Source organism: Pleuronectes platessa, chromosome 10, assembly GCF_947347685.1.
Source record: "Pleuronectes platessa chromosome 10, fPlePla1.1, whole genome shotgun sequence".
In the NCBI taxonomy this organism is placed as follows: domain Eukaryota; kingdom Metazoa; phylum Chordata; class Actinopteri; order Pleuronectiformes; family Pleuronectidae; genus Pleuronectes; species Pleuronectes platessa.
Genome location: NC_070635.1, coordinates 14,475,618 through 14,501,405, shown reverse-complemented (window position 1 = coordinate 14,501,405; position 25,788 = coordinate 14,475,618). Strand labels below are relative to the sequence as shown.

The window sequence follows — 25,788 nt, the reverse complement described above, 5'->3', positions numbered from 1 at the left end:
AACATTAAAATTTGTGAGGACCAGCCAAAATGTCCTCACAATGATGGTATGGAACTAAAATTTGGACCCATAACTATAGACAGACACACTCACACAGCCGTCTTGTAGATTTACAAACGAAAAGAATATTGGCAACACACACATCAGCTGATATTTCATGAAAGACATGTTTATTAGCATTTAGAAAAACATAAACATACCTGCAAACTTTTCGATATCAACTATTATTGTAATATTATTGAGAGGTGCTGTTATTTACTTATTTATTCATCGATACAATACTTAACATAGAAATAAAGGTAAAGTATATATAGACAAAAATGCAACCATTTCAAGTTTTCAGCTGAATACCAAGAAATCCAGTGTTTTCATTTAACTTAAGAGATACATAAACCCATGTTTACTGGAGAGACTTATAATTATTAAAGTACCATTTTTGCTCTGGTGGCCAGAGTCACAAGTCTTATTCAGAGATCAAATTCAGAAAAATGGAGATCGGAACATTTTGTTAGGAGTTAAGACCAAAAAAATTGTCTTTTCTTAAAGCAGAAGTCATACAGTAATCCGATAGAGATATAAATCGGCTCATACACATGGAAGAAGAAATTCTGCCCTGTCATTTATATAATGACGGGGAAAGAAAAATAGCAGGCGAGTCCTTTAAAGGCTAGAAAATGTGACCTGCCCTCAACCCATGTAACTTCTCCTTTTCCAAACATGCAGGGTGTGAAACGTCAATCCTTAAATCTTTCTTTCTCTGGCATCCTGTTAATCAGCTAGCAGGACTTCGCTGACTCTAATCACAATCCGAGCCATCAGACTGAGGCTCATTCTTAATATCCATGATTAGTTCAGAGGAAGTACTAAGTGGGGAGATATCCATCTGGTCCATATCTGCCTCTCCAGGGTTTGTTGCAGCAATTGCTTCAGTGTCACTGCTTTTACAAACTTGTTTTTCGGTACCACTGGTCTCTCCTGAGAATTCCACTTCTTGATACTCATTTTTAACAGAGTGAAGAGGAATGACGCTCAGAGCAGTCTTGGATGAGTTACACTTCTTAGACAAATCCAAAGGTGCTTCACATTCTGGATCCTGTTTGATACCAGTTGCCAAATCCAGAGGGGTGTTCGGCTGCCTTCCCAGAGCAGTATCCTCTCCCAGCTGAAGAGAAATCGCACGTGAGAGGGGACCTCCGTTGCTTTCAGTTTGACCCACGGGAAGAAACAAAACAAGTTTTACACCGGGGGGCGGCTGTTTGTCAAGGGTTAGACTCCATAATCCATCTGGTTGACCAGAGCCAGTGGACACATCCTCTGCCACAAGTCCAGCCGGTTTGTTGGAAACAGCGGCAAACGTGGCGACCACGTTAGCTGGACTTGATGAGCCTGTTTTTGCATCGAGCTTCTTTTTCTCAGATGAAGAGGTCTTTGAAGTCTGATGCTTTTTGGGCGCACTCTGAAATGGGAAAGACAACAGACACCAGTGACTAAAAATAATATATAATACATAAGTGTGACAATTCAACCAAAAAAGGGATATTGAAAGTTATACCTTCGGCTCATTTACACTGCCTCTACATATGATAAGGGATAAGTCCTTTTTAAACAATGTAAACATCACTGTCCCAATACTTCCATGCCTTTGTTGTTGGATGTTGTTAAGCAATACATCCAGTAGAGGGCAGCGCAGAATCGAAAATGTATGACACCTACAAACATGGCAACAGCAGAGGAGGTTGTAATAGTGCAACTTAGATTTGTCTGTTTACTCAGATGAAATAAGATCATACAGACGCTTGTATTTTCTTTTCTTTTTTTAAACGGGTAAGAGTGGCCGGGCAAAGTGTTTGTTACTGGTAAAGGAATAAAGACCAACAACCAACATTTTCTACAAACCTACATTCTATCTAAAAAAACACTCCACAAAGTGGCCTACCACTAGCATTGAGTGCATTTTACAGAACACATGCACTAGTATCTTAGTATTATCTGGTTTATCCAAATGATATGTCACAAAAGTAAACATCTAAAGTTGGGTTTTTAAAAACGGGAACTGCTATTTGAGAATCCAGGAAGTGTTTTCTAGGTTAGAGATTGACAAACAATGAGCTTATCGATTAGTAGATCAACAGAATCTGTGTCCGTATTTAAGTTAAAAAAAATTCCAACTTCTCCAGTGGGACCCCACCTTCACAGCTATTAAATTCACATCTTAGTTCATTTGGATTGGACTGCTTTTTTTGTTTTGCAGTTTGAATGTCTTGAGGGTTGAATCATTTGAAGTAGATTTAATCAAGCTCACATTAAATCAACGGCTGCATGGGAGGTCAGAAATGTAACTTTACCAAAGAGAAAACAATGCTTCAGAAAAAAGGGTGGCTGCAATTAAAAACAGTGTTATTGTCTTTTAAAAATCTGTCCCAACACTTACCCCAGGTTTGGGCGTTTTCCCACAGGTCTTGAGGTGGCTGTCATAGTTCTGCTGGTGGGGAAAGCCAAGTCCGCAGCTCTGACAAAGGCAGGGTGACTGACCAGCATGCCCGCCCATGTGGGACATTAACAGCAAGGCTGACCGGAACCCCTTTCCACATTCAGCACATTTCAGTACCCTCTGGTGAGCTCCGGCGTGTTTCTTAAGCTCTTCTGTACTATCAAACATCTGTCCGCACTCCAAGCACCTGATCTCATCCCCTTTAGGCTCCTGGTTGCCCCAGCAGCCTGTGTCCTTTTTGTGCTGCTGGAAGTCCTGCTGACTAACAAACTGTCTCAGACATGCCACACAGTGAATACGTTCAGGTTCACACTTGTGTCGGCGATACAGCGCTGCCAGGCGGAAGTGGCAGCGGCATCGTACGCAGGTGTAAGGCTGCAAACCAAGATGGGAGAAGCTGTGTTTCAGGAGAGCATTCTTCCTAGTGAAGGTCTTTGAGCAGTCTGTGCATTTCAAGGCGCGGTGGCACAGCTTCTTTCGGTGGCGCACAAGGGATTTCGGAGAGGAGAAATGGCGGCCACACACTTCACAAACAACAGGGAGCATACATTTGTTTAACCGCACATGAGACTCGCACAACTTCAGGGATATAAACACATGTTTACACATGTCGCACTCGTAGAACTCTTTCTCAAAGTGGGTTTTCGACAGGTGGACCTCCAGATCCTTCTGTGACGCAAAATTCAGACGACAAACCCTGCAGGAGAGATGGTCCACTTTGGTCTCAGCGTGGGTGCGCAGGTGGACTCGGTAGTTGTAAATCTGGCAGAAGCGCTTCCCACATTCAGCACAACAATATGGCCGTGCTCCGGTGTGCAGGTTCATATGGTCTTGCAGTTCTAATTTGGAGGGAAGCTGGAGATTGCAGACACTGCAGCTGTAGCAGTCTGAAGGACTCGACCCTGGAGAAAGAAGAACAATTTGATATTGAATAGATCATGATCAAATATGTACACTTTAGAGACAGGTGTAAAATGGAATATTAGAACTAATCAGAGGACTGACATATTCTGGTTCAGTTGGTATCACCTTACATCAGATTTAAAAAGGAATAAACAGTAAAAAACTATAATTCATTACTGTTAACAAATCCTGTTAATCACTGAAACAGATGTGATCCCTCAATGTATTTTTCCCAGTTAGCCCAGTGGACATTTGATTTCATTAAAGCAGAACTGTATACTTTTATATACGAAGAACTGGTTAACTCAAGAGGAGGAAATTATGCTTTTGTTGAGGAGTAGGAAAAATGTTTCAAGACTTATTCCTCTGAAAAGCTTTATCCAAATCAAGCCAGATGACTTCAACTCCAAATAAATGTTTTGTTATTGTTTGTTACTTTTGTCAGTGCGCCACCTGAAATAACTGAGTACAAGAGCAGCATTAAGACAGTGCAATCAGTCAGCACTAGTATATCTGCACATATTGCATTTTAAATTCAAGCAGTTCAATTGTGCATTTGTAGAGTTTCGGTCATACCATTGTTTAGCCCGTCTTCTTCCTCATTGTCCTCTTCTACGTCAACCTCTTCTTCCTCATACACATCTGAGACTTCACTGTCGTCTGACTCATCCTCCACACCCTGCTGCTCCGCTGTGGAACCGTCCTGTGCAGCGTCTCCATTGTGAACACTTTCCTGTTCGTCTTCTTTCTCGATAATGATCAGCTGTGAGTCGTCTGTCTGTCCAGCGGTGGGGACCTCCACTGTGGTGTCTGAAAGCTCCACGTGTGCAGACTGGTCATCTTGCACACTCTGTGCCAGAGGTAGTCTTTTAGCATGTGTGGTCCGTTTAGCTGGACCCACTTCCTCGCCATCCAGTATCAGCCGTCTTCTTTTGTGTGTGTTGGACAGAGAGGGGACAGGGTGACTGGACGCCTCTAGGACTGAGGTGTCCGGCGGCTGCAGGAGGCCCGGAAATCCCAGCTCCGTCAGCTGGATATCGATGGTATATTCAATGGACATGACTGTTGGCTCTGTCAGGGTGACACACAGTGAGGGACAGGCGTTCAAATAAATCACAGGTGATGCTCCAGGTTATGGGTTAAAGTTTAAAGGTTCAGCGTGTAGAATTTAGTGACATCTAGTGGTGAAGTTTCATGTTACGGATGAATACCCCTCACCCTCCACTTCCAAACATGAGGGAACCTGTGTTAGCCTCCAGCTGTCCTACAAACTCCTGTTCTGTTTGTCCTGTCTGGGCTACAATAGCTACTATAAAACATGGCGGCCCTCGTCGATTGGACCCGCTTCTGATGTAAATATGAAGTATATAAATATAGAGGGACTATTCTACAGTAAAGAAAACAACAATCTGTAGAGTTTAGATGATCACACAGAATTAAAAACATCATTAGTAGTATTTCTATATTCTGCCAATAGATCCCTTTCACATAAATCGTACACACTAGACCTGTAAGACATAACATTTAAATTAAATATGTATTATGAAACTGGACAAATACTCTTTTCTCCCAACCTGACGAGCGCCTGCCTGTGCGACACGTCCTCCAGCTCTTCGTTTGCGTCCTTCTTCGATTTGAGACAGAAGTTGGCAAACAACTTCCCCATGGAGACTCTTCTACGACACACCCGAGCTCACCTGGCGGGAGGAGCCGCTAACAGACGTCGCGTGCTGCAGCACAATGGGGACATTGGCTTTATCCTCGACGTTCACTGCTCCGCCTGGGTTCAAAACGACTTTTATACGTAGATTCAAACCCCGAAATAAGGGAGTTGATCAGACGCCGTGATGACAGAGCGATGAAGAGAGCAGGACAGGAAGATACACACACTGACTCTCCCCGAGGATACACGAGAACCGAATGAGGAAGAGAGAAAACAAATGAAGAGTCGCAAGAAGAGGGGATCGGAGCACTCGTGCACACCCAGTGTCTTGGCGGGGTACTACATGTCAGAACAGCAACACAGCTATTCTACCTAGAAGATGAGTAATGTGCAGCGCTGTCTCTAAGTTTAACAATAAATGAGAACATGCATTGGCAAAAAACTTAGTTATTCCCAGTTATTTGCGTCCTTATAACTTGATTAAAAGGATACTTCACCCAAAGGGGAAATTCACTTATTATCTACTCCCCACAATGCAGATGAAGGTCTGCGTGAAAGTGTTTGAGTCAACAAAACAATTTAGGAGTTTCAGGGGTAAACAGCGTTGCAGCTCAATCTGATACAATTTAAGTGAATGGTGACATTCTTCAAACAGTAAAAAAAAACATGAAATCCCTCCATACTGCTCCTGTGGTGTCATCCAAGGCTCTGTAAGCCCTGACTTTCAAATTCGACCCAAAACGGCATGATTTACACCATGTTTTTAGCCTAAACACCATGTCTCCAATCCATGCACAAACGTGGTTACAGAAGAGGTCCACAGGGGACATTCAGGCTAAATACATGGTGTATGACGCCGTTTCGAGTCGAGCAGTATTGAGGCATTTAATTTTTTTTTCTATTTTAAGAATGGGTCTCCAATAACTTTGATTGTGTCGGACGGGGCTGTGACACTGTTTACCCCTGTAACTCCAAAAGTGTTATGTGGACTCAAATACTTCACCCACCCCACGTATGTTGGAAATTCAAACTCGCTCCATACAGTTAATGTTACCATATTTGCAACCAGTGCCACACTGCGCCTCTGAATGTATACAGTATAAGTCTAGTACTTTATCTGACTATTCTTTTTAGTAAGCTCTCACTACCTTGCTAATGAATATGATGAATAATAGGACGTGCAATTCAAACAGTAAAGAGAGTAACCATAACTCACATTTGTCTCAATTATGCTGTTTGGTAGGAAATAATGATATTAATATTACACAACAGGCCCATATGATGTGCAGTGTGCAAGTACAAATACTGAGAAGTGTTTTCTGTATTGGAAGTAAATGACAATAAAGACAGAAAGGAACTTCATTTCATCAGCAGCCTCCCTCAGGATAGCATGTTTATTACTTTTTTTTTTGCAGTGTCCAGACACATTGCAGTGGGGAGAGAAACAATCCAATCAGCAAATAACATGATATACACAGATCCTTATGGGACTCAAAAGTATTACAAAGCAACGAGTTCCATTTCAGAAATGTCTAAGACATGAAGTATTATTCTAATAAGTGAAAAAATAAAGGAGAACCTTTTTACACTGCAAGAAAAATTATGATTACAGGGGATCGTTTCTGCCCACAAGCCAAACACTCCACAACGAATCTGAAGAACTTGGCCAAAATAAAATGTAAGCAGAACGCAATGTTGTTAAAAAAAATATTTTTCAATGAGACTTAATTTAGGGGAGCATAATCAAAATATTAGGTGTAAAAAAAAAAGCACAATATGAACCAGAAGCTGTACATAACATTTCTTTTGACACATATTCAAACATATCATTACTAGGCATCTAATTTGCTTCATAATATGTTCTTACCCAATTGGTTTTGAAAAAAAAGAGGAAAAAACATTAAAAACGTTTTACCACAAAGTGAGTTAAACTCAAGACACAGTTATAAATTCACACATTTCACGCATAAAAAACTGAAACAAATCATAAAAAAAAAAAAAAAAAATTAATCAGGACTGTTTGTTTTTACAAATAAACTATGTTCTGGGACAAAGGGTGTAATAGATGGATTTAACATCATTTGGTTAGTCAATTGAGAACATGTCTGTTCGTCCATAGTTTAAATCAGCTCATTATCAATACGTCAACCCAAAATTTGCTAAAACGTCATTCTCAAAACCATTTCAAAGTCATCTGAAACCATGGTGTGGAGCATCAAATATTCAATATTGAAAAAGGACAATTCCTGGCTAAAATCTTCAAAAACCACACACTTTTTAAAATGTCCCCATAACTCAATTATCTCTTCGCAGCTGGCTCTTCTGGCTTTTCATCCGGGTGGCTTTTTTGGTGAGCTCTCATTGTGCGCTCACGGCCAAAGCTCTTTCCGCAGGTCGGACAGGCAAAGCGCCCGATAGCATGAGCCCTTGACATGTGGGCGTCCAGCTGCTCAGGGCGGGCAAAGCTCTCTTCACATTCGTCACAGGGGTGGGCTTTCCGCGGGGCGTGTTTCTCCTTCTTGTGAGCGCGGAGCTGAATCAAGCTGGAGAACGAGAGGTCACATTCAGGGCAGGGGTGCTGACGCGAGGGGGCTGGCTCTGCTTTAGGTTTCTTCTCCTTTCCTGCAGCTTGGCCTTCATCCTCTGGGGTCTTTTCTTCCTCTTCGGCTTTTGCTGCTGCTTTAGGAGGTCGGCCTCGCTTTGCTAAACGTGGCTTTCCCTTCTCCTCGGGTGGAGGTGCTGCCGACTCGGATGTGCTGCTGGCCGTCACCGCTTCCTCAGGTGCATCTGCCTCATCCTTCTTTTTCTGCTTTCCCTTTTTCTCAGCTACAGCCGGTTCTTCGGTTTTGGTGGGCCGTCCTCGTTTCTTGGCGGTTGAACTGCTGTCGTTGCATTGCTGACCTTCCGGGTATTTCTCCTGGTGAGCGACCAGCTCAGACTCCTTTTCAAAGCCCTGACCACACTTCTTGCATTGATTGGTTTTCACAGGCTCCTCTGGCTGTTGTGGAGTCTCGACATCAGGGCGGGGGTGCTGGATCAGGCGATGAGTACGCAGAAGTCCAGCACTCCGGAAGGTTTCATTGCAATCTTTACACACCAACTGTTTCTCCGGACACACTTGTCTTCTATGGGTTGTGAGCTGCATAAGTGAGGAGTAAAATTTTTAACACAATCTTTACATAGGTAGAATTAAACTAAAAGGGGTGTAGAATTTGAAAAAGGAACATAGTTTTAATTGTATAAAAGATATTCATTTTACATCCATGTTTTACTCAGTTTTAATATTAGCAGTGATTATGAAGAAATGTTGTGATAAAAAAAAAAAAAAAGAGATATAAATTATACGCACTTCAGAGAAGGTTTTAAAGCTCTCCTTGCAGTGAACACATTTGAAGGGCTTGTCATCCTTGCTGTGAGTTGGCTGGTGGGCCGTCAGTTCTTCAGAAGACTGAAATGTGCGATCACACACATAACATGTGAACAATGTGTTTCCCTGTAAAAAAAAAAAGAAAAGAAGAAAAGACATAAATATAGAGCACCCCCAAAAATTAAGTATTCAAAACTAAGAAATGCTCGGAGTATCAAATTCACTCAGTTCAAGGACAAAGCAGGCAACAGGTGTCTTTCTTAATAGTCTACTTTCTTGAATTACAATTATATTAACTGTAAAGGGACAGGGAGGTTAAACAATCACAGAATAGGAGAAACGGTAGCTTTAATGTCTTATGGAAAATAATATAATAATAATAATATATAGTATAATATAGGTGCCAAAAGCATTTAAAAATGGAAGTGTGTGATAAACACCAATTCGAAGAGGTATTAATCAGTATATATAAATTGTTTTAGAAATTTGTGAGTGGCTCAAATTGTCACTATTTCTTCTGAACTACATGAACTAGCATTGTGAAACTCACCTGCTGAAGCTGCTGCTTATACTCTTCCCGGTGGCTCTTCTTCATGTGCCGTTCCTTGGCTTTGGCACTGCAGAATGTGATGAAGCACTGGAAACACTGCAGGTTTTCATGCTGGTCTGTAGGGTGGAGACGTATAAGAATTACAGGAGGGCTCCACGTGTGATCTTGCACTGGCGTTCAAGAAACATGTTATGGCCACTATGTAACTTACAGGACTGAACAGCAGGAACAGGGGGTCCATTCAAAGTGATGGGCTTGTACACCACTGCTGGTTTTGCCGGGGGCGCTTCAGGAGGTGGGTCCGGTAGACCCCGGCCCATCACTATCTCCTCTATGTTCAAAATATCAGAGTCCATCCTGGGAGGCTGGCGGGTCACAACAAATTCCCTCTGGTTAAAAAAAGATGGAGGCAGAAAGACACAGCAGCAGTTTGATTAACAGCGGGAAACTACACGGGTATAAGCCCACAGACGTCGAGATATACATTAACAAGCAGCTATGTTCAACAGATGATTATATACGAATAATCAGCAGCACTAGTTAGGGGGTAACAATAACGTGGTTGTTTATAAAGCCACGTTTAAGCAAAGCGTCGCGGTTTTTAACTGAGTTCCTAGCTGGGATCTCTCAAGTTTCAGCTCATCCTGGCTAACGTACGTTAGGGCCGCTAGCTGTGCTAACTAGCTGCGTGCCAGCTTACGGACATCCGGCCGTGTGTTAGCTGATCTAAAATGCATTACCGACTATATCTGGTAAATAAGTGCGATTTATACCAAAGACATGTGCACCCGTTTAACGCCTGCACACGTAGCTAAAGCTAATCGTAAAGAAAACAGTCAATCGAGCAGGCTAACGCTAGCTAGCAGTTAGCGCTAACAACACCAGCTGCCATTCAAAACGGACCGAAGACTATTTCTCTCACCAAACCAACTTTTAACTTTTAACGCACAAAAGCATCTCCCACAAATAAATACCACGCACGTTAATATCGGTGCGTATTGTCCGCTATTCCTATAACAAGCTAGTAGAAGTGAGTCAACGCCAGCGTTACCTCTGCCCGCTCTTTGAATGTAGTTTGACTGAAGGAGAGTTGACCTCACAGAAGCACAACACACAGAGCGGCTCCCACACTTCCTGGCGCGGTGTGTTTTGATCACAGGACAACTAAGATGGCCGCCGGTCACTCCTCAGTAACAGTGCACATTCACTGCATGTGAGAGAAGCGTTTTTAGAAATAAATGAACAAATGTCGATCTGTTCCGTGGCTCGTGCAGAGAAGCTAATGATGAAAACAGGAAGAAACAGAAGCATTGCATGGAAGCGAAACACGTGACCTCAACTTCAGACCTTGTTATAAAATAAAGTAAATCACGGTTTAAATATGTTCACTTCACCTGTTGATCACAAGCACTGCGACTGTATAGCTTTAGATCGGTGTGTTGGGGAGTGGGACTCGTCTCATTTTCTATCAACTCTAATTCTATGACTGATCCTCGTCACGTGACCAAATCCAACTTGGTGAAAACTACTTCTTGTCATTTCCACCCACTCAGCTTCAGTGGTTTTGTGGATCTCCCTATGTCACACAAACGCTTCACATCAGTTACCACGTGTTAACAAGCACATGGAAAACTTAACATGTACTATCTTACTAAATCAACTTCTCACTTCCCTCAACATTTAGAAGTCTATTTTCAATAAATATACACCATGTGTTTCTTCAAAGTATTGTGTTTTTCACTATTTTGTCAGTGTAGTTATTGGAGTATATTGGTCCACTGTATTTTCACTTTGAGATGAATAATATTTGACAGATTACACAATTTTACATTTAGGAAAAGCACAGATTTGAATAGGTATATATATCAAATATGAATTGTATTGTATTTTATTGTTAGCAGCAAGTAAGGAGAGATGTCTTAATATATAAGGTTTTATTCTACTCAACTATCACTAAATTACATGCCAATATAGGACTTTTATATGATTTTCTGCGCATGTTTATACAAAAGACAAATTTTAACAAAACGTATTTATTAAGGTAAATCTTAACAAATACGTTGATTACTATTATGTAAAATACTGCAGCATTAATTAGGGTTCTGGTAATGTGATCTACTAATGCATCTTGCATCAATCTTATTATTGTATCTATTTTTTTATTCCTCATGAAGCTTTTACTGATACACCAAAAACATGTTGCAATGGTAGCATCAATATTTTTGGATCAATCCAACCACCCTGATTTTCAATAATGAAAACTATGCCTGAATTCCATCTTGAAGCTTCAGTTTCAGGGTCCGGCTACCGTGCACGCCAGCTCCCTGTCAACCCGACTTAGCTTAGACAGCTGAACATTAGTTCGAGTCAGTTGATAAGAGTAACTCCTGTTTTTTCCCCCTAGTATGAAAAGTCCACAAACCTATACAGGACCTATTTATCAACATTTTAAGCAAATCAACAATGCATTTATTATTCAAATCTTTTTTATTGTTTCATGGAATTCAAATAAATAATGTTACAATCACAGAGCTAAAATCAATCAAGCTCATTATGGAACGTAAACTGAGTCAGGTTTAAATAAATAGATAAAAATATCATGGTAATTAAAATTTCAAATTCATTTTGATCTCTTTTACAGAAAAAGTGTATAGCTATGAGTTCATCTTTTTTACATTTCTTAGGGACACAAATTCATTTTTACACTCACTCAATAATATAATAAGCCATATCACAAAGCATTTGTTTTTGACGTTGCAGTTGCAGCACAATAATCTTACAAAAAAACAGACACTGCCAGTGAAAAGCATCATGGGAAAGTTGTAGGAAAGCGGACATTAAAGCATAGTTTTTTATTAGCTGAACAGAGTTGAATCCTGGAACAGAAAGTCAGATGTTAAAAACAATGGGTAAACACTATTCTTTTCCGAAACTGCCATGATTGTGGAAATTCAAAAAACAGTTGTGGTTGCGTGAGATACAAAGAAAGACGCAGCACTTAAGGCATAGCACTCGAGATGTTCGCTGACAGTCCCCAAAGCGGCACCTGCCCCCTTCTCCCTCCCCAAGCTGCTCTGGCCAGTGGCCCGAACCATCGTACCGCGTGGCTGCATCCGGCAGAGGACATTCCTCCACCGTGGTGGGTTTGGGGGTTTGACTTGTTGAGTGTGTTTTCTCTACAGGGGGTTGGGGGGGAACAGAGTCCTGCGTATCAGAGCCACTGGAGAGGATTAAAGCCTTAGACACCTCCAGTCTAAAGGCCATGAGAGTCAAGGGTGCAGAAGGTGCCTTGTGATCCTGTCGGTACAGGAGCCAGGAGTTGACCAAAGCCAGGTCCGTTAGGTACCAGAGCACCGCTTGAGGCCAGCAGGTTGGGGCCGAGGCAGTGAGGGGAATAGGGTAAAGGTTTCGCAAATCTCTGTTGAGAACAGCCGACATCTGGGCCTTCTCAAAGTTGTCGGTGAGAGAAGCCATGCTCCTCTGGCCGTTCCCCGCAGTAGAAAGAATAAAGCCGCAGTGCGATCTGCGTAACATCAGCTTCCCGTCTGAGCTCACAAACTCATCCCCGATCTGTCCTCGTGCTCCCCCCACCCTGCCTGCACCATGAACTCCAGCTACCAGCAGGCGTTCCAGCATTGCTGGGGTGGAGAGTTCCTGTTTGCAAAGAAACACCATACTTCCTTTGGGGACCATTTTTTCTACAGCATCTTCTTTGTCTGAGAGATTCAATTTAAAATCCACATGTAGGAGTAAACCCCCAAATCCAACTAATGTAGTGCAGTAGAGAGACACTTTGTAATTGTGCAGCTTCCCGTTCAAAGGAAGTAGATATTGGTCAACTGCATAATCACCCTCTCTTCTCAGGGACTGGCACCCTGCTTTGAAGCGGCTCAGTAATGGCTGAACCTTCCACATGGGATCAGTCTGTGTTTCGGAAATGTTCGGATCATTTGTTTTGTCAAGTTGGCTTTCCCCGTTACTTTGCTGAGGAATTACACATTGACTGCTTGGCAGAGTTTTACCTTGCTGTCCATTTTGAAAGTCGACATCGTGCCGTTCTTCCTGAATAATACTGTTGACTGGATCTTTTGCAGGAGATGCAAACTTCAACGTGCAAGTCAGCTCGAGGAAACGTGAAAGTGGCATGGCGTCAGCAACTAAGGGAACCTTTGTCAAGTCCTCCCAGTAGAGCCTTGGACTGGGAAACTGAAAAGAAAAGAGACCAAATATATGAACAACTTTTGGCGATATTGAATATATAGAAAGCTAGGGTAAGCAAGCCTGGAAAAGCTAGCAAGTGCAAACGACCCTTTAAATATGCAACCGATTTGTCAACCTCCAATCAGCCTTAACTTTGAAACAAACGAGCGTGCACTGCCTGACAACAGCAGGAAACCAACTTCTGTGACCCGCTCGCTAACTTCTGGTCTTTGTCTGATTTTGATTGTTTTTTTTTTTTTTGGCTTGAGATGACTATGTCCATGCAGAGTGAGAGCCTTGGCAGGATGCACGCAGGCAATTACATCAGTTAGTGGCAGACAGCTAGGCTAGCTAGTCAGGTTTACTCTAGTCCTGCGAGGGCCACAGACACATGCAGGCTTTTTCCTTTATTTTTAAAACAACTTCCTTTATTGATGGCTATCAAGACGTTCTCAAGAAATAAGATAAAAAGGTGTCTTAGAAACAACTTAAGCAACCCTATCTTTACCAGAGTCAATCAATAATTAAAGAAGCAAATCAAATAGTAGGACAAACCTTCAAAGTTCCCATTGCAACGTGGATCCCAACAAACTGTGCAACCTCTCTGGCTGTGACGGGGTTCGACCTGCTGGATAGTTTATTTGTGCAATCCGCAATTTCTTTCCAGGTATCCCAACCGAAATATTTGGAGAAGTAATCAATAGGCTCTCTGTTCCTGTTTTCATCTCCTGGTGCAAGGAGTTGGTTTGTTGACAAACTGTGGAGGAAAAAGAAAAAACACCCTGAACAAACAGGTGAGCACCACACAAAGATAACAATATAATGGATTTGCAATGACTACGCAACTGCCTGTTAATATCTACAACCCAGAGTTTGCCCATGACTGTACCAGTTAAGACAAACTTTAATGGGAATTAAGTCAAATTTTTGCACAGTTTGACAGTCAACGTGTTTCAGCAGTGTTCTGTGAAGGCCTGTGAAAACTGTACCATAGAGATGTTTGATCTTTGGTCTTGTTCTTGTCAAAATAAGCCATCACATCTGCTTCCGAGTCGAGCTGAGGCTCAGACAGTTCACCTCGCTCCTCTTCATCAGAGCTCCGGAGGAGAAAGTCCCGGACATCTGGCGGATGAGGCCACTCAGCATCTGCCTCTGCTGAGAGAATGGTTACTTTACAGAGACTTCAATGTTCAGCAATTTTTGATAAATAGTTCATTTATAAAGTTATTGCAATTGTTTGTGTTATTTTAAACAAAAAACAAACCTTGTCCATGTGCGAAGTCACAGACCCCTGGTTCTGACAACAGCCCTCTCACTCCTATCTCCTGGTAGTCTTGTGTGGCATGGCTCCCTTCATCTGTTGATAGCGTGGGGCATTTTTTAATAAAGGTTTTACTAAACTCTTCAATATACTGAGGATATATATCTAGAAATCACTCACATAAAGCAGGATCAGGACTTTGAAGCTCTGTCTGATGTGCAACACTGGATCCCTCCGGTGTTATACTCCCTCTGCTGGTCTGAGTGGCTCCCAGTAGAAGCTCCCTCTCCTCCTCTTTAACCGGGTAGAAGATACACTGTTTGGGGTTGAACTCTGGTGTGATGCAACTGTCGTTTATTGTCTCCCCCGTCTGTATCACTGAAAACACAAAGTCCAGGAACATGACTCATCCATCTCCGACGAGGCAGAACACACTGAATTTACCACCACATACGGCCATTGGTTTATCACCAAACTTCGGGAAAAACACCTATACCATGTAATATATCACATTCTATTGATGGTTTTTTATTATATAATCTATGGTGGAGTTATAAGAACAGGTCATGTCCATGCTGGACGGACCATTTCCGATGAATCATCTCCCTACTCTCTCATCTTGTTTCCTGTCTCTATCAAATAAAGGCAAAAAAATTGAAACAATCAGATTCCTGCAATGTTTTTGAAATGCTCAAACAGTATGTGCTCATACTTACATGGAGTTGCAGTGTTTTCATTGTCCACTGGCTCCACATTCCATCTGATGTGTCTGCTGCCCTGTGAGGCCTGGGCCTCATTCAGCATGAGGCTGCTCTCCTCTTTCACCAGAACAGTCCTGATGTCACGATGGGGATGTGACTGCACATTTAACCGCGGCCTATTCTGTGTGGAGGGTTCAACCAGTATCGGGTCGGAGATATTCTCTTCAACCTTGATCTCCTGGCTCCCAGGCACTTGAAATACATTCGCATTGATGTTTTTCAAACCCTTGAAAGAAAAAAAAAAACTTTAGTAAAATAGCAATACTTAATTAATTGTGAATGTAAAGTGTTTGTTCATATCTAACCTGTCTCTGATTGCTCCTCCTCAGGCACGACTCTTTGTCAGCAGTCTCTCTCTGTCTGGAGGTGAGGAATTTCTCCAGTATGACGCCTGGAGACTGGTCAACCTCCCGGCCATGTTCCTCTCCTTCATTCATTACTTCCTCCACACTCGTGGTGACCGACTCCAGCTCAAACACGACTTGCTCTTCAGGAGATTCTTCTAACGCAGGGGGCACGTGAGGCAAACACGCAGCAGGAGCAGTAGCTTTTTCGGCCGCACATTCAGGATTTGTCCCTGGCTGCGAAGTCTTTGTGCCACTCTCTACTTCATCATGAGTTTCTGAATCAGTGGTGATGGCATGTTTTTCATAAACGACCTGACATTCATCTTGATCTTTCTCCGATTCTGTTCCTCTGACAGTATCCCCACCTAAAAACGTCTTAGTCATCACCCCCCTTTTTAGATTTCCCCTTCCTCGTCTCCTGCCCCTTGCAGCATTCTTTTTTGCAGCTCCTTTCCCTTCAACTTTTTTTCTCTGGACTAAAATGTCTTCCTCTTCTTCCTTGATCTCCACTTGATGCGTGGAGCACGAAACTGTTTGCCAAGTTAAACTCTTTTCCATTTGTGTTTCATCAGCTTGCCCAGGTGCTGTGGGTGTTTCAATGCTTCCACTCTCAGAATTTCCCTTGGATTCATCTTGAGCAACACTTTCTTGCGATGAAGCTGGGTCTCTTTCATCTTTTTCATTCTGCTCCCCAACAGTGACCAAATCTACCTCGAGAAGTAAATCCTCCTTGACGTCTTCATCCACGTTAGCTTGAACTTCGGAGTCTCCGCTGGGATGCTTCAGCAAGCCTTTTTCTTCCTCTGCTTCATCTGATTCTAAAGGCGCCCCAATCTCAAAATCCTTTGTCCGAGTGGAGGCACTTAAACCGGATTCAGAAGGGAAATTTCTAGGCTTCTCACTGTTTTTCACTTGATCAGATAATGAGCAGTCGTCTGGAGAGGTATGAAATTGAACATCTGCTCCTGTTTTACTACCACGCTTCTCTCCATCGGCACTCATTGCAACATCTGACGGAGGAACAGGTAAAGACGGGGATGGAATCAGAGCTGGAAAACAGACACTCCGCTCTCGGTCTTCTAAAGCCAACTCAGTCATCTCAGGCTCAGTATCCCAGTCTGCAGCTGCATTTTTCACCCCAACAACCGTATCACTCTGTTTGGGAAGCTGGTAAAGATCCATCCTGGAGACCCCTTCAAAGATGTTCCCATTGGTGTACGTGAGACTGGGACTCTCGACGGTATGCACCGTCGCCTTGTGCTTCTGAAGGGACGAGAGTTCACTGAATCGCTCCCCGCAGTCCTTACACTCTAGGGCACGTTTGGTACGAGAGGAAGTTATTACTCCCTCGGTTTCTACTTTCGAGGAGGCCTTGCGCTTCCTGGTGGTCTTTGGCTTGGTGGGTAGTGTCTCTGATGGTTGACGGGAAACTTGTAGTGAGGACAACAACGAAAGAGCCTTCTGCTTTTTTTTTGGTCTTCCACCTTTCTTCTTGTTTTCTGCTGTGAGATTATCCGCTGACTCACTTGTTGGGTGTTCGTTGTCTTTACTCTGTTGGGACATTGTTTGGGCGTCATGAGCTGAATCCTCTTGTGTCTGACTTGATGCCTTTGATGGGTCTAACTTGTAAACTTTCAGCTGGGGCTGTTTGTGACCTTTCAGTAGAACAAGCGGGTCTTGTGTTGTGTGTGGTCCTTGTATTTCTGCTGAAGCTGTGTCTGTATTAACGTCTTCCTTTTTTGCCCGTTTTTTCTTTCTATTCCCATCCTTTGCTTTCTTGGGCTGATCTTTTCGCATTATTTTCGTTTGTTTTTTCTTTTTAAAAACAGGCAAAGCAGCAGTTTTGTGTTCACTTGCTGGCATCACACCCTCCCTGGCTTGTTCCTTTTGCTTTTTTATTTTATTTTGTTTCGTATGCTCTTTGATTGGCTGCGCCTCTGGTTCCTGGTTTAATGAAGGGGATTTTATGTCCGCTGTCGAAACCAAGTGTCCCTCTTCCCGCTCTATTTTCCCCTTTCTTCCCTTCTTCTGTGATGATGCTTTTTTTGGTGAGGGATTTGATGTTATCTGTTTTTCCCCTGTTGGCAGATCCTCCTGTGATGGCTTCTTCTGTTTCTTGATTTTCTTTTCTTTGCTCGGTGGACCAAATTTAACAACAAGATGAGACTTTTTTGTTCTTTGGCGTTTGGCCGGTTTAGCTTCAATTAATAAATCCTCCTTTCTTATGGATCTGACCTGTTCTTGTATATATCCTTGAAAGATAAACGCCCTGGATGGCTTTCTTTTCCGCACTTTAACTAGCTCTTGAGCCGACATTACATTAACAGGTAACTCTGAAATCTGTGGCAATTGTGATGGAACCTCTTTTGGAGCAGATGCGTCCTCAACTTCAGACAACTGTTCCTGACCCGTCTTGGGATCAACTAGCAATTTCTCAGATGATTTTTGTTCAAATGGCTCCTGCACAGCTTTTTCCTGCATCTCTTGTGGTGCACCTCCGTCCATCACATTGTGGATTAGATCTAGACTTTCTGTCTGCACTAGTGACTTTGCATGTTCTTTGATGTTTCCTTGAGGCTCACTTGGGGTTTCTGTAAGTGTATCTGATTGAACAAAAGGGGAGGTAGTGACATCCTGTTGCTCTGCTTGTAAAGGTGTCAGCTCCAATTCAACAGTTGACATAAATGTTGGGACTGAGAGGCCGGCCTCCTGCTCATCTATCACAGTCTGACCTGGAATCTTCTCCAGTTTAGTGGTTGGCACAAGAGAGGAAGAAGGGATTTCTTCTGTTGGCAAAGATTTGGATTGTTCCAGCTCCACAGTTGGCATCAGAGCAGGAGTAAGTTCTAATATGAACGTTTGCTCAAGGTTTTGTTTGAGGTCAGCAAACTCATCCTGACAAACCATTTGATTCACTGGGTCAGATTGAATTGCACTAATCTCAGGCTGTTGAAGGATCTGATTCATCACTTCTCCCTCGGGTCTCTCCGTTTGTTCAGTCTGAACAAATGTCAGCTCTATACTTTCACCTATGGTCATGTGGGAACCTAATTCTGAGAAATGAGGGTTTTCCAATTGGTCTTCCGGTGTAATAGGTTCCAGTATAATTGTTTGCTCCATTGGATCAAAGTGGTGGTTTAAAGTGTCCAGTTCAATTGTCTTTGATTCTGACTGTCCTATAAAATCTATCTGAGGGGGACTGACGTTTACTGGTTCTGCCAGATGTGATATTTGCTGCATTTCCAGTGGTGGGACATGAGACGGCACCTGCCCCAATATGACAACTTGGTTCACTTTCTGCACATTTCCTAAAGACTCAATCAATCTGCGAATCTGCTCTGTGTCAATATTGGAATCAACTTTTTGCAGAGGTCCCATGGACTCCAGTTGTAATAGTCCTGGTTGGCAAATAGATATCGGAGTTATGATGGGTGTACCTAGCTTCCCTTGCTGCCCAGCCGGTGGTGCATTTCTGGGTGGAGCAGGCAACAAATTGTGCTTACTTTTCATGTGATGTTGCCGTGTCTTGGTAGTCTTGAAAACTGCCTTGCATATGGGGCAACAATATCTTACTGTAGAGGCACCTGAAAATAATAAAAGAAAAAAGGTTGTAAGGTATTGTCGTATACTATGAAAAGCAAAACACATTTCCAGCACCCTTATAGTGTGTTCACCACAAATGTCCGTTAAGTGTGTTACACACGATTAACCCGAATAAACACAAATGATCCGGGGCAAATTTTCGTCGCATTGTGTGAAAACACCATTACAGTTTAAATTATATATATTATTGTATAACAGTATATTTATAATTGGATCAGAAAATGGGACTAAAGCTGAGTATGTAGCCATGTGAGTAGATCTGTTCGGATGTACTCAGGCCCTTTAAACTAACTGGCTGAGTGAGCAGGTATAGTGTTTCCACTGTCTATTGATATTGAACACAAATGGCAGAGTCAATAGCAGAAAGTCAAAAAGGACTCTCCTAACAGTTTGAAGTATTGCCAGCCCCTGAAAAAAACTTGGATGATATCCGAATGTGCCCATTTGAGAATACAGCAATATCTCAGGACGAAAAAGAGGAGCCATACCATAATTTACTAAGAAGATGGAATGGAAGATGTGAACTTAGAAAGACAGCTAGATTTGAGAGCTTTTGATGAAAAGGCCCGAAGCCTGTGTTGATGTGGTGCTACATCCTGTCACTGAACACTCCAGAGATTTCGTTGTTGTGAATGTGTCTGAGCGGAGAATCTCCTGCTGCGTTCTTCACATGCGAAATGCAAAGTCTGGAGAAAGTCAGGACCCAATTGTGCGGACATCTAGAGTTCATGTCTGAAAGCGGCTTATGTAAGTTAAGCCTCACATTTACTAAGTAAGTCTAAATGCACAAGACAAAAAGGATGGGGATATAAATATCTTTGTAAGAGTTAGGGAATCAGTAACGTTAGTAAGATTCATCCAGGGAAAGACATGGATACTTGCGCTATATTTCATGGATCTATTCAATTGCTCCAAACCACTATGTGAACCTCATGTTTACACTGGAGGATTCATCCTTACCGAGAAATGTTTGTTGGACATTGACTGAAATCCCAAAAAATTGTGATATTTTAGTCTGGAACAAGGTGGTGGACTTGTAGTAAACCACAAAAAGTGTGTTGCCTTTTCAATGTGTAAAATGACAGGATATGTTTAAGATAAAATGTTTTCTCACCATCCTTTTTCTTCACTCGTGCTTTAGCTGCTTTAGCTGCGGCAAGGTGCTCATCCAGCTCCGCTCCCTCTGGCAGGTGTGACACCATATGTTTCTGCAGAGTTTTGGACATGGGGAAGGATTTGCCACATTCCTTGCAGACATACGGCTTTTCTCCAGTGTGTTTGCGTCGGTGATACTTGAGCAATGTAAACGTTTTGCAAGGTTTGCCACAGTCAGTGCAGGCATAGCCGTCCTGGCCAAAATGAATTTTTTTATGAATGGTGAGCTCAGATGACTTTTTAAAGGCCACGCCGCAGATCTGACACTTGAAGGGTTTCTTCTCGATGTGGGCCTTCTGGTGAACCATGAGCTCTGTGGAGTTTGTGAAATGGCGGTCACAAACGTAACAGGCGAAAAGGGCGTTCCTTAGTATGCACTGCTCATATTCTGCTGGATGGCTCGTCTTCAGATGGCGCTCTTTGCTCTTGTGGTCACTGAAGATTATGTGGCACTCAATGCACTGCAGGGAGAGCTGTGATGCTGGAAGGAAACAGGAGAGGGAGTTAAAAATGTGGCATACACAAGTACATGAAGTATAAAGCATCTTCTATAGAACACACAGTAAAAAAATTATAAAAAAGTTTGTGAAACACATCCAACAGTAACAATATAGTGCTATATTTTCATTTACTGTCGCACACAGGAAGTCAGTGTCTGTTCATTGGAGCTTTAAAAAGGGAAAACAGCCAGGACCAAAACTGGATCTTAGGGCAGATGCTAAATACAAATATATGATAGTTTATAAAATAGGATAATTATATTTTAGTGGATTGTTTTCAAAACGTATAACACAAACACCTTTCATATTTTTGATGAATTAAGACCAAAGTATAAATGAGCAGGACATTTTTAGCGCTCTCTGGTGGACCAGGAGATACAGTGCAGTATGTGCATATAAATATATCAGTGAGAAGCTAATATTGGTTTATAATGTATATATAGGCAAAATTATTAGTCTCTAACTTGCAGTGTTTTGTTTAGCTGCTGCAGAGCACCAGAAGTTATTCATTTATTAAGTTTAATACTACATACATACTACATGTAATGACACTGGATATTGTTTCCAGTGTAATTATAAATAGCGTGTATGTAGTATTACAAAACAAGAGATAGGGTTTTAAAACAATGCCATCTTGTGAGTAAGTATTTAAACTGTAAAAAGTGTATAATCTCCACAGTGTTGTTTGTGCAGTAGATATTTTAAAGTATGTAATATTGTATACTAAATCTAAAATCAATCAACATAATGCCATAGAAATCACAATAAGCCATTTGCAACTGAACAAAAATTCAAGATGCTGAAAAAGTGTATCACAACATATTTCTCTTTGTGTTGACAGCATGTTGTACTGTAAACTGGGATTTTAAATGAACACTGAATCTCCAAACTAGGCAGTATAGCTGCTTTCAATTATGTCCTGAAGTCTCACGTACTGAACTTTACAGGTGGGGCTGTATGTGAGAATGCAAATTACATTTTCAGGGATTAATCTTGCCAGCACCCCTCATAAAATGCCATGTCTGAGTGAGCCCATGTGAGAATGGAGCAGACAAATTCACAGCGAGCAAGTGAAAGCTTTGATGACAAAACTTGAAGAATACAATTACCTCAAGATAAAAAAGAGGTGCCACACACGTAGAAGCAGATGAAGGTGTCAATTTGGAAAGACTCTGAAATTCAGGAGCTTTTAGCAAAAAGGGCCAATGTTGGTTTTGATGTGCTGTAAACAAAATCCCTTTGATTTCCCAAGCACAACCTACAGTGCCTTGCATAAGTATTCACCCCCTTTGGACTTTTCTACATTTTGTCATGGTATAACCACAGATTAAAATTTATTTCATCGTGAGTTTATGTAATGGACCAACACAAAATAGTGCATCATTTGGAAGTGGGGGGAAATATTACATGGATTTCACAATTATTTACAAATAAAAATCTGAAAAGTGTTGAGTGCATATGTATTCACCCCCTTTACTGTGAAACCCCTAACAAAGATCTGGTGCGACCAATTGCATTCACAAGTCACATTTGCAAGTCACATAATTAGTAAATAGGGTCCACCTGTCTGCAATTTAATCTCAGTATAAATACACCTGTTCTGTGACGGACTCAGAGTTTGTTGGAGATCATTACTGAACAAACAGCATCATGAAGACCAAGGAGCTCACCAAACAGGTCAGGGATAAAGTTGTGGAGAAATATGAAGCAGGGTTAGGTTATAAAAAAATATCCAGAGCTTTGAACATCTCTCTGAGCACCATAAAATCCATCATAAGAAAATGGAAAGAATATGGCACAACCGCAAACCTACCAAGAGGAGGCCGTCCACCCAAACTGAAGAGTCGGACAAGGAGAAAATTAATCAGAGAAGCAACCAGGAGGCCCATGGTTACTCTGGAGGAGTTGCAGAGATCCACAGCTGAGGTGGGAGAATCTGTCCACAGGACAACTATTAGTCGTCTGCTCCACAAATCTGGCCTTTATGGAAGAGTGGCAAGAAGAAAGCCATTGTTGAAAGGGATCCATAAAAAATCCCGTTTGGAGTTTGCCAGATGCCATGTGGGAGACACAGCAAACATGTGGAAGAAGGTGCTCTGGTCAGATGAGACCAAAATTGAACTTTTTGGCCTCAATGCAAAACGCTATGTGTGGCGAAAACCCAACACTGCCCATCACCCTGAGCACACCATCCCAACAGTGAAACATGGTGGTGGTAGCATCATGCTGTGGGGATGCTTCTCTTCAGCAGGTACAGGGAAACTGGTCAGAATAGAGGGAAAGATGGATGGAGCCAAATACAGAGAAATCCTTGAAGAAAATCTGATGCAGTCTGCAAAAGACTTGAGACCGGGGCGGAGGTTCATCTTCCAGCAGGACAATGACCCTAAACATACAGCCAGAGCTACAAAGGAATGGTTTGGATTAAAGAATGTTAATGTCTTAAAATGGCCCAGTCAAAGCCCAGACCTCAATCCAATAGAGAATCTATGGCAAGACTTGAAGATTGCGGTTCACAGACGGTCTCCATCCAATCTGACTGAGCTTCATCTTTTTTGCCAAGAAGAATGGACAAACCTTTCCATCTCTAGATGTGCAAAGCTGCTAGAGACATACCCCAAAAGACTTGCAGCTGTAATTGCAGCGAAAGGGGGTTCTACCAAGTATTGACACAGGGGGGTGAATACTTATGCACCCAACAGATGTCAACTTTTTTGTTCTCATTATTGTTTGTGTCACAATAAAATTTATTTTGCACCTCCAAAGTACTATGCATGTTTTGTTGATCAAATGGGAAAAAGTTTATTTAAGTCTATTTGAATTCCAGTTAGTAACAGTACATAATGGGAAAAAGTCCAAGGGGGGTGAATACTTATGCAAGGCACTGTATGTGTCATATTCTGCCTCCTGCATTCTCTACTCAGATGCCCCTCCAAGCCTGAATGCTCTGCACATTTCTCTGTTGTTGTTTCTTTTGAAAGTGGCTGACCAGGACCAGAGTTTATGTCTGAAAACGGCGTATGACTCCTGTACCTTTAGTCCAAAATTCAATGTCACAATCAAACACCAAGCAGAACCACACACATACAGTACAAAGTACTCACATGTAAGAGGCATGACCAGTGGTTTGGACATGTCCATTTTCAGAGGATCAATCATAGCTTTCTTGGAAGGAACATATTTCCTCCCATCACGTACAACTTTATCCTGTTTCTTTGCCTTTGGCCCGACACACAGAGGATTTGTGTTTGTGTCACATTTTGTGGGTGCACGTGTCTTTAAAGCAGAGTCCATCTCCATCCCTCCAGGCTTTTCTGAGGTCTCACTCAGCGGCTGAGCAGCAGTCTCATTCTCCACTGCCTGCACGACAGCCACAGTGGCAGGTGTTTCTGGAGTTTGCACCCCCGCCTCATTTATTTGTGGTGGGATAACTGTGTCAGTCTCAACCGGCGCCTCAGATGCAGCTCCCTCCTCTTGTGCATGTTGTTCATTGAGTGCTGGCTTAGCCTCTGTGCCTGTGTCCAGTGGTTGATCTCTGGGTGCTGTGGTCACAGGGGTTGGCCCGCTGTTTGCCCGGGTAGGACTCTGCATCGCTCCTGTCCTCTCAAATTGTTCATATGTTTCAATAAAAGCAGTTTCTATAGAAAAACACAAATGACTGTTAATTAAGTAAACCACAACTAAAATATCAACAATTACAGGAAACAAACGATTTCTTTCTTTACTTTGCATCAGTAAACCCTACAGGACTTTTTTTTTAAGGGAAAGGCATCTTCAAAAAAGTAAAAAGCGTTGAGCTACATCTTTGTTTATCTGCGAGGCGACAGCTGGGGAAGCAGAGGATGAATGGGTTCACAACATTTGTATGACAAAGGAAGACTGAGGGACATGGAAGGCAGCCGGTGGAGGCTGTGACCCAATTCAGCAATATACTCTCTGTAAATAAAATGCGGGCAGAGACTTGTAGCATGCAAACATGTTCAAAACACGCTATTAGCATGCCCGATTAGCCTAAATTCACCGGTTTGCGGTCAAATCTGGCTGGAAACCTTCAGCATTTCCGACTGAGCGCTGCTAAAAAACACTCTTCTCCTAAGCCCGGAAGTAAACACGCCCTCGGGAGTGTGTATGTGTGGATACAGAGGGATGTAGATGTGAGGATATACAGAGGGATGTAGATGTGAGGATACCTGAGCTGCTCCGTCCGCACCAACATCTCCGCGTCGCACAAAGCTCAGCACTGCTGCAGACAGCGTGACGTCACAGCTGACGACACGCGCGAGGGAATCATGGGAGTTGTATTGTTGTTGTTTCCAGGTCAATAGGATTTCGTGCTTGACTGAAACTATACTACTCTTTATAATAATAATAATAATAATACAACTGATAATTATAATAATAACAATAGAAAATACCTAAAATTACCACAAGAAAAATAATTGTTGCACTATAATTGTTTTCAGGCTACTTCTATCCTGACTGCAATGTTTAATATAATATTCAGCAATAAAGCATTGAATCCAAACATGTTTTTGTTGTTTCTGCAGTAATCAATATGGAACAAACTGTCCGGATATCACAGGAAGGTGTGGTAAGCGTAGGGTTGAAAAATTCCGGGAATATTCAAAGCTGGAAACTTTCCAATTAACGGGAATTAACGGGAATAAACTGGTTTGGGTAATTTATACTAACTGTATTTACCTTGTCATATACAGACATAAATATAAACATTTTGTTTTGTCATAGGCTGATTTGAGCCCTGAGTAAACTTTAAGCACTTGACTATATGCTTCTGCATCTTTGTGTCATTCTTAACATAGGTCTTTGCACAGTATTTGCAAATGTACACAGCCTTTCCTCTACATTGGCTGGGGTGAAATGTCTTTAACAATCTTGTTAGCAGAAGTGGTCAGACTCTGGTGTATGGGAACTCATCATGTTTATGATCGAGTTATTGTGGACTGCAGTCTCTGAGAACTTAAAGGGA

At 42.2% G+C, this 25,788-nt stretch overlaps 3 protein-coding genes across 6 annotated transcripts; all 3 read right to left on the bottom strand.

The window, feature by feature from the left end:
- Positions 1-148: 148 nt before the first annotated feature.
- wu:fe05a04 (zinc finger protein 668) lies at positions 149-5,339 on the bottom strand. Of its 2 annotated transcripts, none has more exons than XM_053433154.1 (4): positions 4,969-5,339; positions 3,971-4,465; positions 2,432-3,393; positions 149-1,456 (listed from the first exon to the last, which is right to left on the bottom strand). In XM_053433154.1, exons 2-4 carry the CDS (start codon positions 4,452-4,454, stop codon positions 797-799), a joined length of 2,106 nt encoding a protein of 701 aa, XP_053289129.1. In that variant the 5' UTR covers positions 4,455-4,465; positions 4,969-5,339; the 3' UTR covers positions 149-796. The 2 variants fall into 2 exon arrangements, with proteins under 2 accessions (XP_053289129.1, XP_053289130.1); XM_053433155.1 differs by having other exon boundaries at positions 5,092-5,339.
- A 1,080-nt stretch (positions 5,340-6,419) lies between these two features.
- On the bottom strand, positions 6,420-10,263 carry znf576.2 (zinc finger protein 576, tandem duplicate 2). Of its 3 annotated transcripts, none has more exons than XM_053432149.1 (5): positions 10,026-10,263; positions 9,186-9,339; positions 8,975-9,090; positions 8,407-8,550; positions 6,420-8,196 (listed from the first exon to the last, which is right to left on the bottom strand). In XM_053432149.1, exons 2-5 carry the CDS (start codon positions 9,328-9,330, stop codon positions 7,357-7,359), a joined length of 1,245 nt encoding a protein of 414 aa, XP_053288124.1. In that variant the 5' UTR covers positions 9,331-9,339; positions 10,026-10,263; the 3' UTR covers positions 6,420-7,356. The 3 variants fall into 3 exon arrangements, with proteins under 3 accessions (XP_053288124.1, XP_053288121.1, XP_053288120.1); XM_053432146.1 differs by having other exon boundaries at positions 9,186-9,363; positions 9,956-10,261; XM_053432145.1 differs by having other exon boundaries at positions 9,186-9,363; positions 10,026-10,260.
- A 1,179-nt stretch (positions 10,264-11,442) lies between these two features.
- Positions 11,443-25,054, bottom strand: LOC128450011 (uncharacterized). Its single transcript, XM_053433410.1, has 10 exons — positions 24,992-25,054; positions 23,906-24,439; positions 20,261-20,782; positions 15,502-19,127; positions 15,152-15,422; positions 14,616-14,813; positions 14,439-14,531; positions 14,164-14,329; positions 13,730-13,931; positions 11,443-13,180 (listed from the first exon to the last, which is right to left on the bottom strand). Exons 2-10 carry the CDS (start codon positions 24,390-24,392, stop codon positions 11,891-11,893), a joined length of 6,855 nt encoding a protein of 2,284 aa, XP_053289385.1. The 5' UTR covers positions 24,393-24,439; positions 24,992-25,054; the 3' UTR covers positions 11,443-11,890.
- Positions 25,055-25,788: the final 734 nt, after the last annotated feature.

Bases quoted from the DNA above. Each gene is read 5' to 3' on its own strand.
- wu:fe05a04 (XM_053433154.1), bottom strand. From the start codon at position 4,454: ATGTCCATTGAATATACCATCGATATCCAGCTGACGGAGCTGGGATTT. The intron at 3,394-3,970 runs GTATGACCGAAA...TTCTTTCTCCAG, and splicing joins AGAAGACGGGCTAAACAATG to GGTCGAGTCCTTCAGACTGC. The intron at 1,457-2,431 runs GTAAGTGTTGGG...TTCCCATTTCAG, and splicing joins GGAAAACGCCCAAACCTGGG to AGTGCGCCCAAAAAGCATCA.
- znf576.2 (XM_053432149.1), bottom strand. From the start codon at position 9,330: ATGGACTCTGATATTTTGAACATAGAGGAGATAGTGATGGGCCGGGGT. The intron at 8,551-8,974 runs GTGAGTTTCACA...TTTTTTTTACAG, and splicing joins ATAAGCAGCAGCTTCAGCAG to GGAAACACATTGTTCACATG. The intron at 8,197-8,406 runs GTGCGTATAATT...TCACTTATGCAG, and splicing joins GCTTTAAAACCTTCTCTGAA to CTCACAACCCATAGAAGACA.
- LOC128450011 (XM_053433410.1), bottom strand. From the start codon at position 24,392: ATGCAGAGTCCTACCCGGGCAAACAGCGGGCCAACCCCTGTGACCACA. The intron at 19,128-20,260 runs GTGAGAAAACAT...TATTATTTTCAG, and splicing joins ACGAGTGAAGAAAAAGGATG to GTGCCTCTACAGTAAGATAT. The intron at 14,814-15,151 runs GTAAGTATGAGC...TTGTGTTTTCAG, and splicing joins TGAAAACACTGCAACTCCAT to TGATACAGACGGGGGAGACA.